Here is an 18,522-nt window from a genome sequence, read left to right on the forward strand (position 1 = left end):
AGGGTGCTTCAAGTGTCTCTTGTATGGACATCTGGCGAGACTATGTACGATTAATCGGTTTGACCGCTGTAGTAGTAAGATGTAGTGAAAATTGCCCGGGAATGTGATAAGGATTCCAAGACCTCCAGACCTACGAATCGGAAGTACAAGTGGCTGTAATAATTGAACCTCTTGCGGATACTAATAATAATGTGTTGATAGTCGATCTAACATGTTGAGCGGCTTGTCCCGGTCTCCTCCTGAAGTGGGCAGGCATGGCAACAGTCTCCAGAGACCTTTAGATGCGGTTGCAATACCCGCAGTAACGATAAGGGAAGTACTGAAAGTTGCAATAAGCTAAAAAACAACGATGAAATGAACCTTGACGGTATACCAACAATCATTATGCGACGTCGGGCGCATGATAATGATATGCAAAATTCATTTAATTTGGCCAATTGGAACTTATAAGGAGGTCTTTGGTAACGATTGGTGTACCCAACTGCGCTTGTCAACAGCTATCCAACAGGCAGAAAGCTTTGCTCCGGCACAAATATTGGATCCAGGAACACTTTATCCGCGGTGGTTCCATAAGCCTCTGTACTGAAATCATAATGTATAACGATGACGTCAACGTTCCAGTTGCTAGATAAGCGACGTTAGCGAGTTAAGCAAGTGGCAAACCGGTGATTGTTGTTGCAAAAAACCTCTCGAATGTGGAGTTATATTCTTTCGAAGCAACCACTGCTATAAAGGAGTGGGTGAAAAATCCACGCCATTTAACATCTACCGTCTCATCGAGTAAAGCCAACGTGCTGATAAGCTGCGATGCCAACGTGAGGCACAGGATTTAGAGCAGTTCGGGAACCAATGAAGGAGGTGAGTTTTCCTTGACTTTATTATTGACGTCAACCTATCAGTGTGTAACAGAGGCGGATGAGCAACCCCCAAATTTCCCAACCCAAGAAGTTGTGATGGCTGAGAGAAAGTCCTTTTAACTGACTACAAGGTGGAGAATGGACGCTGTCTAATCAGAAATCCTTTGTAAAGACCAAATGTGATTGGCGATGGTCAAAAAAGACCGGAGACGACCAAAAGGGAAGAGCTATCCCAAGAACCTCAAAATATGATGAAATTGATCGTGAAGGTCCGCCCACAAATAATTAAGTAGCATCGAAGTCTTTCGCAGACATGTGCTTGTATGCCTCTATGCTAGCGAGTATCAGGAATGTGGGGCACTTGAGCACTTCGATCCCTAACAGGTCGTTATACAAAAATTCATGTGTTCTTTTAACCGATCCGTGGGCCCGCATCGAATGCTGAAAAATACCAAATTAACACGTGATTTCGCGTGCACCTGTCGAATAGTCAACATATCAGCTGGCTAGCATACACGCATGCAAGCACATATCGACGGAGCATTTCTTCAATAATTGTGGACGGACCTTCACGGTCAATTTCACTATCTTTTTAGGCATCGCCGGCCATCTAGGATGGTCTTCCGTTATCGCTGGCTGTAGAGGTTCGCTAACGTTTCAAAGATTGCAAAAGAATCCAGCGGAGCAAGTTTGGTCATGTTATCAAGACTAAACTTACCGTTGCTCCTAATGGTAACATCGGCGCGACTAATGAGCTAGGATTGAAGGTTGGTGCTCAGGAGAACGCATGCGAAACAGACTTTAGAGTCTCGCGACCGGTAAAATACAGTAAAGAGCATTGTGATTGTAGTAAAACAAAGACCTCTTCAATTACAGCTGACCAGTGAGGTCTTCAACATTTGTTACAAGCATAAATAATCGTAGGTATACAGCGACTGCTCGAAGAGGTATAAATCGATCATCGGAACTGCCAGGAAGCAATCCTGATTAGATCGCTTTTAGAATATCGAAAGTAGAATATCAGCGTGCGACAGTCAGTAACATGCTGGCAAAGAAGCATAAAATAAGCGAATCAATGCCTGACGACTGGCAAAGAAGCATTATCTGTCCCATGCATAAAAAGGGAGATACCACGCAATGCAGCAATCATACAGGTATCAGGATAGCTCCATACTCGCAGAACATCATTGGCCCATACCAAAGAGGCTTCACTCCAGGCAAATCAGCAACAGATCAGATTTTTTCTCTGTGGCAAGCGATGGAAAAACTGTTGGAATGTGGACATCAGTTGCACCATTTTTTCATCAATTTTAAAGTCGCCTATGATAGCATAGCCAGGGTAAAACTGTACACGCCATGGGAGAATTCGGTATCTCGACGAAATTGATAAGACTGAGTAGGCTGACTCTGACCAATGTGAGAGGCCAGATAAAAGCAGCAGGATCACTCTCAAGACCATTCGACATCAACAACGGTCTAAGACAAGGGGATGCCCTATCATGCATCCTCTTGAATCTGACCCTGGAAAAAGTGATCCGTGATGCTGAGGTAAATGCAAGAGATATGATCCTCTTTTCGTCCACCCAACTACTGGCCTATGCTGACAATATCATGGGAACTCATGGGAAGAACCACCCGAAACGTACAAACTGCCTTCATGCAGATTGAGCAGGCGGCAATGGTTGCGAGATCTTGAAGATCTCTGAAGGCAATGAAGGCAAGACAAAATATATGGTGGCAACGTCAGCATCGAAGATCAACCAACCAACAACATCAAACCGCACTGATCAAGTGGGAAGAATAAAGATAGGAGACTACAACGTTGAGACCGTTGATAATTTCTCCTATCCAGGGTCGAAAATCACAACCGATAACAGCTACGATGATGTAATCCGCGCACGGTTGTTGGCAGCCCACAGAACCTATTTCAGCTTGTAAAAACTGTTTCGCTCGAAACGTCTCACCATAGGGTTAAAGCTCTTATTATACAAAATAATGATCTTGCCAGTCCTCATGTATTCCTCGGAAACTTGGGTTCTTAGCAGGAAAAATTGCAAACTCTTGGCCGCGTTCGAATCCTCTAAAGAATTTTTGGCTCCCTACATGAAGATGGACGATTCTGTAACCTATATAACGACGAAATCAATGAGCGATACCATGATCGTCAGGTTGTGGATAAAATCCGGTTCAATAGGTTACGGTGGGCGGGTCACTTAATCCGTATGGCTGAGGATGATGCAGCCCTGAAAGTCTACAAGGCCAAGACGAGGCAAACCCCGCCTGAGATGGAACGATGGCGTGGGCCAGGATGCCAGGCAGCTTTTGGGGATATAGAATTGGTGGACCCCGTGAAAAGTGAGATGAAAATTGTAAAATAGACTCCCCGCTTTATTTTCACTAATGACGGAAATCACTGCAATCTAACAAAACTGTCAAAGACCGTTTTCGAAAAAAAAATGTCTATTCGAAATTATCAGCATTTTAAATTTCAACCAAATTCAAACAGAAGCCATGTTGTGTGACGTCACAACTCCACCTAAGAAACTTGAGTAGCCCGGTAACTGGCAGTTACTCATAAAAATATAAAACTGTCAATATTAATTTCCGGCATGAAATGGTAGGTAGGACGATGAAATATTGTTTCGTGTCGTGCTGCACAAATAACTCCACAAAAACCCCGCTGTTCCGAAAAGAGATTTTCGTCCGACGGAATCCAGTTTCTTTGGAGTCAGTTTTAAATTGTGAGGGTAATTTCAATATGAGTTAACATTTCCTAAATTTAACTCCAATCTTAATTGATAATAGAATTTCGTGTCAATATTATTCAAATTCAAATCAAGCCGCAAGAAAAAAGATTCCGCAGAATATTCAACGTGCCCAAGATTCCTGCTCAGTTCAAATCCATTTTTTTTGCGGCCTGTGAAGCTTTCAGAAACCTTATGTATGTTTTATTCCCGTTCAGGTAAAGATGTCAGATGTCAATTTACTATATAGCTTGTCATCATTACTGCCGAAACGTAAAGTAACTTGAAGGATCGTCCGTTCACGCATCAATTTCCCACCTTCCTGTTAAAAACTGATCGATTACCTGAAAAATAACAAATAACCAACACTAAACTGGATGTTTTTACGTAAGATTCAAATTGCTCGCTCGATGACGTTAATGCGTTTTTTATCCGCCTCATGAGAATCCAATTTTTAAACCATGAGGGTTCCAAATTTTTTTTCTTTTTTTTGAACGGATATGGTAATTTGGCTGTGAAACTACTAATTCGGCGTAAAAAAAGATATAGTGATTTCCTAACACGGGAGTCAAAATTATAGACCGTTGTTGAAACTTTCCCTATTACATACGAGTTAGGCAGGAGATTATTATTTTAAAGGCTACACCCCAGGGACGAGAAATTTTGTACATATCTGAATAGCCCGTATAATAGTTTACGTGTAGTAGCAACTCTTTTCGCAACATTCCGTCGCAAATATCTAACAAAAGTTTTTTATAGGCAAGAAACCTTTTCCCTTGCACTAGAGGGCTCACTCACTTCTGTAGGGATGTTACCCCTCAAGTAAATACAATAGAATCCCGAAAATTCGTATGGTAAAAGGACTGACGATTTGGCACGAGATATGGGGATTACTATCAGTAGTACAAAATAAGAAAAATTAACTCTGGGGAGCGGCAAATTTATACGAATTAGCCGGAAATAGGAATAATCAATGTACGAATTATTGGGATTCCACTGTATATGTATATCTTAAAACCCAAAGGCTTGGTCTAGAGCAAAATAATTTTCAGGAAAAATATATTCCAGAAAGATAGTTTCATGTTTGTTGAAAACGCTTGATGTTTGTTTTGAAAATATTCACAGGCGCACATATTTAAATTCGTTACTTTTCGCCAAAACAAAGAGAAAAAGTGTTAGTAACGGAAATTTTATATTAACCGTCAACACATTTTTCCGCCAGCAGAAATCTTCCAACCGGGCAATGTCGTGCGATGGAGATTTGTGTAGGCCACTGTTCGTTACAGCGCAAACATATGGCCGGTTGACATTTCCTCACAAAGTATAGTATCTGCGGATTGTTTATTAGATGTGTCGTGCAGTTTTTAGGAGAAAAGTAGATGGCTCAGTGAAAAATGTGAAAAAATTGTAGTTAGTGTCGCTCTTAAATTAAATTCAGATTATTTAAAGATAAAACTTAGTGACAAGTTCGTGTGTATTAGGATTTATTCGGTAAGAACTTTTCACATCCTTTTTCCCGACAAAAATCAATTTTTCCTCAATTGGAATGTGGAGTAAAAGAGTTTTGCGTGGTGTTTATGTTTTTAATTACCAGTGCTTATCTCGGCTATAAAAGTCAGAGGTTACGGGAGAGTGTAAGTGGTGCAATTTTGCTTCCATTTATAAAGCGAAGCAAGTGGAAATATGATACTGGGCGAGTTGCAAAACTAAAACTGTGCCGAGCCTTTTGCATAAGGGGCGTGTGTTCGGTGGGTTCTTATTAAACATTCATCCGGGTTCGTAGTTTATCTGTTGCGTTTTCCTGGATGAAAGGATATCCGACGGTGAGTGTCTATCAATAGATTGAATTCAGGTGAAATGCCCACCTTTGCGCGGAGCGGGGCGATGGTTACAGTCGCGGCGAATGACTCGCACCATCTCTGGAATGCTCGCCCATAAGAGGCTCTCCGCCGCTCGCCAAGAACTACTCGACATTGCATGAAATCGTATACCTGCCAATTGAAATTCCAATCGAGTATTCCGACTCCGACAGAATTATTCTTTCAGCAAAACGTTTTTCTCCGATGATCGATTGTTCGGAACGGTACTTGGTTTTCCGTTGGAAGGTGTGTTCGATACCCCCTGGGGCGACTGTCTGTGGGTGTAAAGAAAATTCTGCAGAAAGAGATTTTCCATGTTGACTGACACCGAAAAATCAAAACGATAGTCGTGGCGAGATGTTGCTGGAGATGCTGGCGAAAAAAAACAGTTTGCTGGGCACTTTGCTGCGGAGTTTTCCATCTGGACTGAGACATTCTTTGCCCGCCAGAATGTCGGCCCGGAAAGAGAAATCGTCAATAAAGAACTTTTTCGGCTTTCTGCCGTGCGTCACTGGTTCTCACTTTGAACACGATGCAATTGATGACTCCGACCTACAATTTATTGGCTTAGCAATCATTGCTTTGATTTTTGGGTAAATGTGTTGTGAGAAAAAGTAGTAATTACTTTTTAGATGTTAGATTATAAATAGTCGCGGCTTCAGAGGCTTTCAGGTATGAAATTCATCGAAGCCGGGAAGTTCAAATTTGTAAAGTTATACATTGAAATGAAGAACAAGGTGGACACCGCAGGCAGAACGCTTCTGTTTTAGGGGTCATGTAGTCTTCTAAGGTGTTTAAAAAGAGCGTTCTTAAAATCGATACAATGTCTGTCTGCCTGTCACCCAATTTCCTCGGAAATGATCTTGCTACCGTCATCAAAATCGGTGAGAATGGCTGGGTTGTGAATCTCTATATGCATGAATAACACGATTTTGTGTTAAGTTTAACCTTTCAAGATACACACGTTAGAAAAGTTGAATACTCACGGGGCCCAATGGACTCTAACAATTTTAAGCAGCCGCTACTTTTTACATATTTATATTTGAGTTTTTAAAATAGTTTTTCTGACAATTTAAAACACTCTTAAACTAGTTTTAAAATTCAAATCCAACACGTTGGAATATCAGAAGCTGGACGCTTCGCATATAAATATTTTGTGTTCATTTTGTGTGAGAAATATGCACGTTCCATTCGTACATAGCTAAAAATTCAAAAATTCCACTGTTCATATAAGTTTACTTCATGGGATGATTGTTAATAATAGCAGGCTTTCCTTCAAACTTTCCAAAATTGTGTATTAGCTTAGATATTACTCATAATGGTCCTTTGTCTTTCTAGGATGAACTTTAGGGGTGTTTTTCGGGTAAATTTCTAATATATACACCCAGCGAAAGAATTATATGTGCAAAAATATATTTGGTATGATTTCTTTTTATAATAATTGTTATTATTCATTGAGTACGCAGATAACTTCGTGTATGTGTGTAGTTTCTTAACACAATCGGTTTTTTTCATTTTCGCTCTGTTGCGGTACCGTTATTTAACAAAAACCTGCGGCGGCGTGTGTCTGTTGAAGGAAATATTTATATGTGCATTTCAATAGCGATAGTGTTTTGAAGCGCGCAGTGTGAAAGTAATTACGTTTTGTGAGTATTTTAATCAGTAAGGAAATTCAAGAAGAAGGTTAATTTATATTTATAAATTAAAATAGTTATTTTTCGAACAGAAAAATTTTTTTTAAAGCACTATGCCACGTGGAACCACTCTGACGGAAAATGAGCGTGGGATCGTAATTGGTCTTCATGAATCTGGTATGAAAATTGGGGAAATTGCTGCAAGAGTTAATCGCCATCGGAATACGATTAGAAACTTTCTGGACGACTCTGAAAATTATGCCAAAATCAAGCGAAGTGGAAGAAAACCCATGGTTTGTGATAGGACCAAACGGGAAATCGGTCGCCTAGCTGTGTTCAAAAACATGAGTGCTGGACAAATTAAAGCAGAACTGGATCTGCAAGTGACTAGGCGTCGTATTCAACAAATTTTACATGAAAGCAGTAACATTCGATATGAAAACCGCAGTGCCAAACCCAGACTCTTCCCTCACCATAGGAAGGCACGTCTCCAGTTCGCTGAAAAATATTAATTTTGGCACGAAGAGTGGCGAAATGTCATCTTCAGCGATGAGAAAAAGTTTAATCTGGATGGACCAGATGGTTCCCAAAAGTATTGGCGAGATTCCAGACAACCACGACAGACGCGCTACTCTCGCAATTTCAGCAGCGGATCTCTGATGGTATGGGCAGGTTTCGGGTACCATGGAAAGACACCAATTTGCTTTATTTCGCATAAAGTCAACGCGCAGATGTACGTGGAACTCCTTAACGATGTATTGTTAGACTTTGCTGAAGATATTTATGGTGAGTCCTGGACTTTTCAGCAGGACAACGCTTCAATACATTCTGCTAAGTTTGCAAAGCAAATCTTTCCTTCCAAAAATGTGCCTTTATTGGAGTGGCCTGCTGTCAGTCCAGACTTAAATCCAGTGGAGAATTTGTGGAGTATTCTTTCTCAGCAAGTCAATAAAAATGGCCGCCAATTTGACACCCTCAAGGACCTCAAAGAAGCTATCAAGGAAGAATGGGCCAAAATCGACGATTCTACGCTCCATTCCTTAATTAATTCTATGCCATTTAGATTAAGTCAAGTGGTTTATAATAATGGAGACCATACTAAATACTAAAATATCAATTCTTGTTTTTATAGCTTATCTTTCTTATTTTTTTATAATCTAATTTACTTTTGCACATATAAATATTTCCTTCGGAGCTTAATTTTTTCACTTTATATTGACTAAAAGAGCCAACATAATAAAAAGGGCAATCTATTTTTTGTATTCTTATATTAAACCTGTTTCAATAAAAATATAAACAAAATCAAATAAAACCACTTTTGTTATCAATTTCAAAATAATTGTTTGCACATATAATTATTTCGCTGGGTGTAGTAATATGCTATTAATATATTATGCTGGTCCCAAGCCCAGGTAAAGGAGGAGGGTTGGAGGCAACGTACTTTGTACTATCCTCAATAAAACAAAAGTGAAATGCTGAGATCAGGGAAAGAGATAAATAAGGTATAGTTGGAGTTATTCCACTATACTAAGTCTTACCTGATCTGTCTTGGTGACAGGTCCCGCGATAGGCTGATCAAGAAAATGTACCCAATGTCGTTAGAAACAACATGATCGGATCGAGTAAAAAGCTTCGGAAAAATGCTAGAGCGAGGACCTCAGTCGACGCGGCAGGACGGGTCCCGGTCTTATCGAGAAATGAGCAAGGGTTCTTGACGCATGGACGGCGTCAGGACGTAAGTAAGTTAGTCCGAGCAAAACAAATATGTGTTTGCACGCTAAATGTTGGTACTCTAACCGGAAAGACCGAGGAACTCGCAAGAGCCCTTCGGAAAAGGCGCATTGATATCTGCGCTTTGCAAGAACCCCGATGGTCTGGTGCCAAAGGCTGCAACATTGAACGTGAACGGAGCAAAAATGGCTATAAATTTCTCTATTTTGGTAGCCCACACACTAAATACGTTATTGGCATTGCCATCTCAGAGGGTTTCCGTTATGACATTAAAGAAGTCGAACGATTTGATGACCGGGTGATAAAACTCACCATTATGTCCGCTGATCGCACTATTTACTTCTTCACTGCATACGCACCACAGACAGGTCGATGACGAAAAAGATTCCTTCTGGCAACTTCTCGATGCAAAGACCTGCAACATGCCTGCTGATGATTATATTATCATTGCCGGCGATCTTAATGGCCAGTGGGGAAAAGGCAGACGGTAATAGGTGCCATGAGGGAAAAAGGGTTGGAGCGCGCAATGAGGGTGGCGAGCGCATAATCGATTTTGCGGACGCCCATGACCTTTTACTTATGAAAACGTGGTTCATCAAACGATTGTCACACATTCCTACATTTTATAGTGGTAACAGTAAAACGTAAATCGACTATATTTGTAATGATAAGAGTGGGGATAGGCGATCAGGTCGATCATCCTTAGTGGCCGATAACGACCTAGAGGGCAGAGCTATCCCAAAAATCTAAACAATTTGGCTAAATTGATCGAGAAGGTCCGCCCACAAAGATTGAAGCTCCATCAAAGTGCTCGGTCGACACGTTCTTGCACGCCTCTGTGCTAGCCAGGCTCGGGAATGTGGGGGGGGGGGGGGGGGGGGTCCTTTGAGCGCTTTGTTCCCTCACGCGCGCTCCACGCGCGCGGTCGAGCCGGTTTTTTTTCTATTTTCCAATTTAGCTTGCGTTCTGTTTGTCCATCGATAGGCCGTCGCGAAATTCGTTGTCAACTCGAATTTAAAATCCGGTGCGGACCCACGCATCGGAAAAGGCACGTTGGTTTTTAGTAATGAAGCGTGAGGGATCAAAGCGGTCAAAGGACCCCCCCCCCCCCCCCCCCCCCCCCACATTCCCGAGCCTGGCTAGCACAGAGGCGTGCAAGAACGTGTCGACCGAGCACTTTGATGGAGCTTCAATCTTTGTGGGCGGACCTTCACGGTCAATTTAGCCAAATTGTTTAGATTTTTGGGATAGCTCTGCCCTCTAGGTCGTTATCGGCCACTCAGGATGATCGACCTGATCGCCTATTTCCACTCTTATCATTACATATTCTTATAAGATGCAAACATTTTGCCACCATTTTATCACCGTCAAAGTCGTTCTCTATAAAACCATTGTATCTCAACATCGGCCGCCGCACATTAAATCGTGGAAAACGTGGAACCAAATTGAAGATACGATCCACAAAGCGGCCTCTGCCACTCTCGGGGTCACCGAGATACTTGGCTTTGGAATGACGATGTTGAAATGAAGATCCGTGAAAAGAAACGCCTCTATCACAAGTTTCTCGACGATAAAACGCTCGCAAATTGGCAAATTTATAAGAATGCGAACCGGGAAGCAAAGAAAGCGAACATTTCTGTGGCGTTAATGACAAGAACGGTACTTTGCTTACCGACCATCGAGCCGTGATGGATAGATGGCGAGATAATTTTGAGCAGATTTCAACTGAAGAATTTGTTCATGCTGCACTTCCACAATCTTTGCCGACATTTGGACATTGCCTGTCAGCGCAACTGAAACCGAGGAAGTAGTAAAATGAATGAAATCGGAGAAAGAAACAGGAAACAGGACATCGCATCTGAGCTCTGGAAAGTGAAGAGCTGGAGCTCGACGCTGTGGTTCGGTGAATTCTTTAATAGGGTTATTCAGGAAGGTAGAACACCATCTGACTGACAAGAAAGTACCGCAGTTCCAATATGGAAAAAGAAAAGTAGTCTAGCAGAATGTCTAGAAGAATTACCGTCCGATCCGGTTACTTTCCTATACCATGAAGATTTTTGAACGCATTCTTGACAATCGTATTTGCGAAATCGTTAAAATAACCGTCAATCAAGCCGAATTTGTCAAGAACTGTAGAACTACTGACGCAATACACATTGCGCGGTTACTCATGGAGGAACACCGCCCTCTCTAGATTGCATTTCTGGATCTGGAGAAAGCGTTTGACCGTGTGCTACACGAACTCATTTGGTATGCTCTACGACAACACTTGTGGGCCCGGTTCAATTGTTCTATCAACATCCGAAAAGTAAAGTTTGAAGTGTGGCGGGTGTATCAAAACCGCTTCGTGTCTCTGTGGTGTTTATCAACGAAGCGCCCTCTCACCATTCCTCTTTGCTCTTGTTACGGACAGTGTCACACGGAACATCCAACGTCCAACGCCTTATGCATATGATGTTTTCCTAGCGTCTAATAGCAAAAATTGACGACCGATCCTCATGAAACAGGCACAATCACTGTCAGCGACAGTGGCCTGCCCAGAACTGAGTGATTTAAATATCTCGGGTCAATACTATCAGCCAATGGAGAACTGCGTAATGAAATTGCTTCACGCATTAATGCAACCTGGATGAAGTGGCGTTCTTCAACTGTGTTCTTCGATCACGTATCAACGAACGTCTCAAATCTAAAATCGCTCTCTATGGTTCTGAGTGTTGGTCGACTATAAAAGACAATGAACGGCGTCTTGCGGTAATGGAGACGAAAATGTTGCATTAGACTAGTGGTGTGACATGTTTTGATTACATCCGGATCGACATAGGATTTTACCGATCGTGGAAAAACTGCGAGAGAAGCGTCTTCGATGGTATGGCCACGTAATTCACGCTAACGAGAATTCACTTGTCAGGATTGGTCTAAACATCGAATTCGATGGTAAACGATCAAAAGGTCGGCCGAAACAACGGTGGTTTGATACGCTGGATGGGGATTTAAAAGACTCGCGACTGCAATCAGATTAGGCATTTGATAGAATCAAATGACGAAACCGATCACGACGAGGCGACCCCGCTTTTGAACGGGGTAAAGACTGAAGAAAAAGAAGATTAACTTTGTTTGAGCAAGTATCGGAATGGGATATAATTTGATGCCTAGATAGGTGCAGCATCGGTATCTTTTTCAGATTATTCTTGATGTGGGTTAGAATATTTTCTTCAAGATCATAACAGTACAATAATATAATGACATATGAATCGCGACCTTCCGTAGGATGGCATAGTTCTCTAACCACTAAATCATCAGGACGAGTAATTGATTCTGATATACAAATAACTAAAAATGACCCCTCATTCATAAGAGTTCACTGTGTTGTGGTATTAATGACGATATATGGTGATGACGCCATACGCGTCTTAGAGTGCAAAAAAATCAACATGAAATGGGAAAATTTCACCTTCTATAACTTCGTTAGTAATAGTTGAATTTACTTCAGGATTATATCTACACTAACCTTGATGTCGAATTTTATGCTTTGAGGATGAAAACAAGGGGGTTTTCGGGTAAATTTCTAAAATATGGTAATATATCACTTCACTCCCCAATCTTTCATCCTATATCAAAAATAGGATCAATTTCAAAAAATACTAATTAAGCCCTTTCATTCGATACCATACGGCTATATTTTTATCACATAAAACCTTAAAAAGGAGATATCACACAGTGCAACAATTATAGAGATATCACGTTGCTGAGTACAATCTATAAGATGTTATTTGCATTCCTGCTAGGCTGGATAGCTTCATTCCCCCCGACATCATCAGCCCATACCAAAGGCACTTCACTCCAGGCAAATCAACAACAGATAAGATTTTTCCTCTGCGTGACGAAAAGCTCCATCCACCTCTTGAGCTGCTCCTACGGCAGATCGCAATTTGGTAAATCTGATTGCTCATGCGTTGCCGGTCAGTTGGAACCCAACAATCTACAAACTTCTGACCATTATCGTGCCGCGTTTGCTCATGTTAGGCCAAAAACGTGTTCGAATGAACGTTTCCAACGCTCTTTTGGCAAAGTTTAGGTGCAATAAATCAGAGTTTTGACGAAGATTAATTACTGTAGATGAAACTTGGATACACTATTATACGCCCGAAACAAAAATACCGTCAAAACAGTGGACTGCAAAGGGGGCTCCAAAAAAGCAAAAACTGTTTGTTCGGCTGGGAAAGTGCTGGCGACTATTTTTTGGGATAGTCATGGGATTATCACCAAACAGGAGAAACCATTACAGGAGTGTACTAGGTATCATTAATCGACAAGCTAAAGGCAGAAATTGCGGAAAAACGGCCAAATTTGAAGAAAAAAAAGTCTGTTTCAATAAGACATTGCGCCGTCTCACACTTCTGTGGTTGCCATGGCGAAAATCCACGAATTACCATTTGGACTGCTTGACTACTCTCCTTATTCATCAGATCTAACCACAAGCTACTTCTTTTTGTTTCCTAATCTAAGAATTGCGCTCGGAGGATAAAGATTTTCGTCAAATGTTTACGACGGTTATGGTAAACAATTATTGTGCAGAGAAAGTCGCCGAGTACTAATTGAACGGGTTAACTGATGGGGAGCATTGCTGGGAGAAATGTGTGACTTACAAGGACATTATGTAGAATGATAAAAATAAATTTAAAGAAAAATGTCTTGTAACGTATCTAAGTATGTATATGTTATCATTCATCCCTTGGCGCGTCGACCACACCCACGCGACATCGTTTGCGCTTCAGACGCCCGAATCCGTCCTCTACTTTTCTGTGCCAAGTGCTGTTGGGGTGACCCACTTGACGGCCTTCTTGGGAGAGCCGTTCCATATATCCACACAGAAAGAACACTAGCACGGAATATTCTGAACCTAATCTTGGTGTTGAGGTAATTGCATTTTAAGATTTTAGACAAGGCAGCGAAGGCGGATCTAGGACTGTTAACACAGGTAACATCCAGTTCGGTGCCACAGTCGGCAGAAACCACACTTCTTAAATATACATATTGATCGATGCCTTCGATACTCTGCCTATTAATGCAGGTAGAGAGAGTGCGATGACCTGTTAAACTGAGGATCTTGACTTTGTTGGTGGTTATCTTCAATCCAACTCTACTAACCTTTCTTTGCAAATCCAGACTCATTTGGCGAACGTCTATGGTCTAGTGAGAGAGCCAACAGATGTCATCAGTGTAGTCAAGGTGCTTGAGGGAATATGTCATGATCCATTGAACTTTTCCACCTCCTCTGGACAAGTCAGCATGAAGAACGTCACCGATAACAAAAAGAAATAATATCGGTGGCAAGTTGCAACCCTGGCGGACTCCGCTTTGAATTTCAAATTCTTTTAAGATTTTATATTGATGCATCATATGACATTGTGCGCCATCATATGTTGTCCTGACAATAGCTAGCAGTTCTTTCGGAATGCCTCTTCTGCATAGAGCACACCAGATACATCCCCTGTTCGCGATGAAGAGCAGGTGAAGGGCAGATCTAAATTCCGCATACTCTCCTAAAATGATCTGCAGGATGCTGATGTGGTTAATGAAGGAGGATCCGGAGCGGAAAGCAGCCTGCTCTCTGTCGATGAAAGGTCTCGGATTCACAAGATTTCCGTACGAGTGGAAGTAGCAGATCTACAGTAACTGCAGTTTAGTGATAAATAACTCTGCGGGGAGGTCATACGGTTAAGAGTCGTGGTGAAGTGTTCTTCCCACCTCGTCAGCTGCTTGTTGTCTTAAATGAGCAGCCGACCGTCAACGTTCTTCACAGCATCATCGAAAGATTTGTGACCATATTCAAATTCTTTCTGATCAACAAGATAGCCCTTCCAACTCGACACCGAATTCGGGTTTGCTACCATTTGGCTTCCCAGGGTAGAAAAGTACATTGCCGCAAGAGGAAGAGGAGTACTTTCCAGAGTGCCTCCATCTTACTTCGCTTAGGCCCGGAATGTACAGCTTATATCGTTGGAATTCCCATTCAATTTGGAGAAAGCGAGCATTCTGAGAACCCCCGCTATCGTCGTCGTAGTCCTGAGAAAGGTCCCTATCCGAGGCGTTATTGGCGAAAGTAAAGAAAAACAAATTTCCAAACAAATATAACCCCTTAACAGAGAGCGAGTGACTTTTATTGGTTTTCTGGGTGCTATCTATGTTATTAATAACTAAATTATTTGCTAATAATAGTTCAATCATCTTTAGGATTAGTATTATGCCATATATTGTGCTTTTTGTTGCTGCGAAATTTTGTAATGCTAAGACGAATTTAAAGAGGGCTTTTAAGGAAAATTGGAGAATCTAATAATATATTATTTTTAACTTTATTTGAACAGAGTTCGATATGATATGTATTTTGAGGCCAAGAATTTATATAGACATTAAAATTATTTCAAATTTTTCGGTTGAATAGTTTCTAAGGATGAGTCTTGTCTCTCTGCAACAGACGTTAAATCTTAACCTATTGCGAAGAGTACTAATTGAGTCCTTCTTGGATATTCCATTGGGCTATATTTGGAGGAAAAAATGTTCATCACATCTGCATTTCTATGGAGACCTCTCTTAAAAATCACATGTTTCACTATATACGTGGGATTTCATAGTTTGTGTTCAACGAGTATCATCTTAACAAGTTTAGCCATTTCCAAGCAAAGCGCTTGTGACCGGCAGACAGACAATAATCCGATTTTAATGAGGTTTTGTTTTTATCTTAAAAATATGAGGCGAAAGTGCAAGTATGCAAGGGAATAGGCTGGTCGAGCCATCGCATAGCCATTCAAGTATCGAGATCGTAAAAGGTCATCAGGACCTTGATAAAACATTGGCGAAAAATGGGCATGAAAAGCCAAGTAAAGTTTCAGGCAGGTTCCTAGAGTTACTGCTTTGGGGCCTACGACTGTAGTACATTCATAATTACAGGACCTAAACAACTCACAAATCTATACAAAATATTTTGACTTTTTCTGAGTCTTCTAAGATTGAGTGCGTGAAGTGTTAACGTTGTGTTTGTAGTATGATTCAGAAAGGAAGTTGCATCAAGAAAAAGTCTTAACGTCGCTGCCAGTTTTTTGAATTTATTAACTATCTAAATATTAAATTTAAGCTTTCCTTTTCAGACATCTGCTTTATAATTTCTATGAATTAAATATAACTCTTTCGATTCCACTAACAGATTGACAAGTATGCGATTTAACAAACAGGAGCTTATTACATTGGCTGCCTTACCAAGTAACAAATTTGAGAAAGAAGGCATATTGAACATAATAGAGAAACAAGAAGGCTTCTTCACTAAACGAGAAGGTAATTTTCAAGCTTTAATTTGTATTTTGTGTTCTTTGTTTCCTTTCCTGTCGAACTATGTCAGCCATAGAAATAATACAAAAGTTTTCTGTGAAGCATGTAATTGAAAAAGATAACAACAACAATGAAAACTTTACAAACTTACATATGTGTTCTTGTAATCGGCTTAACTTATGTCGAGTTTTTATTTGCAATAAATTGTAATTATTTTTATCGTTACCAATTGAATTCTAATCGTATTGATTTCATGATTGGTTGATTGGTTTATAACTTAACTTTTATCGAAATATTGAGAACGAGATTCGTTTCAAATGCTGTTTGTGAAGTGCTAAGTAATGTTGGGTAAAGTAATAATTCCAGGGGACAACATATTAGTAATCAAAATTGATTCCTAAACGTAAAAATTAAGTGAGGATTGTCACCGGGTGCATCAGAATGTGAAACGGTCACACGTCCTCCATCACTAAGTGGGATTAATGTGATGTTGCATTTCGTTACATTATCTCCATTGTTATGCAAATCGCTCAAAGATTTGAACCTCATTTTCGGTCTTCTACTGTATTTTCGTTGATTTGATGCAGAAAACCTCTCTAAACGGAATTTCTAGTCGTCTTAAAAATAGATTAAATCCTGTTGGTTGCCATATGTTATTCTTTTAAAATGACGAAAACATTCCGTCCATTATCAATGATGGCAAATATTTCTGAATATTACTGCTTGTTTATGCTCCTGAGAGTATATGTGGGTTGAAACCATTGTTGACGATCTGCTGTTAACCGAATTTTGCGAATCTTATCACAAAGTTGTGGAGTGATTCAAGCAAATTAGCTGAATACTTTTAATCTTAATATGGCAATTATATATTTTGGTGTATTGAAAAGTTTCATATGACTACTTGCATGATTCAAAACGCTATGAGTTTCTGCATCAAAGTTTTATTATCATATCCAGCACTTCTTGGGCGAGTTCTCCTTTTGCAGTTGATTTAAGATTTGGTTGAGATGTCTTTCTGTCTTTATTTATGTTCACGCCAATGTTGTGCTTTACGATTTAGCCCCTCAATTCAAAATGCAATTCCTATCAATCGCTCTCCTCATTATTCGCCTGCCAAGATGTTTTAATTTTCTCTGTGATATTAGTGAACATTTCTTTATTGGTGCTGCAGATAGAGGATAACGTCGCATAATCTGTCGGTTTGCAAGCAAAATTTGCCTTGAGACTTAATAGTGATTTTCACTTGTTCATCCGCAATTGACAAACGATGACAAATATAAATTGGAACTAAGGTTCCAATGGGTTTTAACATAAATGCCCTGGGGGTTTAACGTGAGTACCTGCCGTGTAGGCATAACCCCACTGTCCTCTTCGGCCACGGATTGATTTGGAGACCTTGATCAGAACCCCGGCATGACTGCCACAGCGGTGCTAGTTTATACTGAGTGCCGGCTCAACATTCATACCAGTGGATGCGAGACCTATCTAACACCTCTGCCGCAATTAAGGGGTGCGGCACCCGAATTGTATAGCACAACTCCATGGTTGCGCTGCGCTCTAAGGAGCTCTGCCCGCGATATAGACATAATCTCAACTACGATGAAACTCCCACAAGAGGGTCAACCGCAAATAACCGGGACGAGAGCAAATCCTTCAGGAATTCTCCGGAAGCATATGCTCTCGACTTTAAATCATAACCCTGCCTCTCCCTGAATAGAAAAAACTTCTTACAAATTGTGCTTTAGATACTAACCCAGACTTACTGGTTTCACTCTACCTAAAATGTAGATGAAATTTGGCCGATTTTTTTAAAAAACATCCGATTTGTAGTTTCATCTAGGGTAGAGGCAACTTACTCGACGCTGCTTCACTTCTGTGGAAGGATTTAGTGTCGATAATGACAATTTTATTATTCACCATTTCTGCAAGTATTGCGCATCAATTCTACGTACCCATCAAATGTTACAGAAGTCGAAGAGGAAACCAAGCGAATAAAGCCGAGAAGATCAATAGGACTTGATAACATTGCACTTGAGTTCTGGAAAGAGAAGAACTGAAATCGAAGATTCTAGTGGGACGAGTTTTTCAATTGAATCGAATTTTATATTACCCTAAGATGGGCATAAGATGCATTGTCCATAAAATTGGTACTTCGTTGACGGTCTAACTGCATCTACTCTAGTCAAACCTCGTAAGGTGTAGTCGACAGACAATGTGAAGGGATGTTTAGGCGCAAGTTTTAAGTACAGGACCATAATGAAATCCACAAAAGAGATGGGAGGACAAGATATATGATTATTGCAGGTCATTGTTAGGATTTGGCAATTGGAGACGGCAGTCTGCCGGCTGACATTTTTGGAAGCAATATATTCTG

The 18,522-nt window shown here is 40.7% G+C and overlaps 2 protein-coding genes across 4 annotated transcripts in view; both read left to right on the forward strand.

The window, feature by feature from the left end:
• The first annotated feature begins 4,882 nt into the window (after positions 1 to 4,882).
• LOC119653894 (type II inositol 3,4-bisphosphate 4-phosphatase) overlaps positions 4,883 to 18,522 on the forward strand; it is a 35,296-nt gene continuing 21,656 nt past the window's right edge. For 2 of the 3 annotated variants that reach the window (XM_038059028.1, XM_038059042.1), the window contains exons 1-2: positions 4,883 to 5,092; positions 16,027 to 16,154. In XM_038059028.1, coding sequence (XP_037914956.1) covers positions 16,037 to 16,154 — 118 coding nt within the window. In that variant the 5' untranslated portion in view covers positions 4,883 to 5,092; positions 16,027 to 16,036. Of the gene's footprint in view, positions 5,093 to 5,287; positions 5,425 to 16,026; positions 16,155 to 18,522 lie in introns of those variants that run through there. The other variant, XM_038059036.1, reaches the window with a different exon arrangement.
• On the forward strand, positions 7,032 to 7,606 carry LOC119649491. The gene is made up of 2 exons (XM_038051694.1): positions 7,032 to 7,143; positions 7,204 to 7,606. The coding sequence occupies exon 2, from the start codon at positions 7,208 to 7,210 to the stop codon at positions 7,604 to 7,606; it is 399 nt and encodes a 132-aa protein (XP_037907622.1). The 5' UTR covers positions 7,032 to 7,143; positions 7,204 to 7,207.

Source organism: Hermetia illucens, chromosome 1, assembly GCF_905115235.1.
Source record: "Hermetia illucens chromosome 1, iHerIll2.2.curated.20191125, whole genome shotgun sequence".
Lineage (NCBI taxonomy): Eukaryota > Metazoa > Arthropoda > Insecta > Diptera > Stratiomyidae > Hermetia > Hermetia illucens.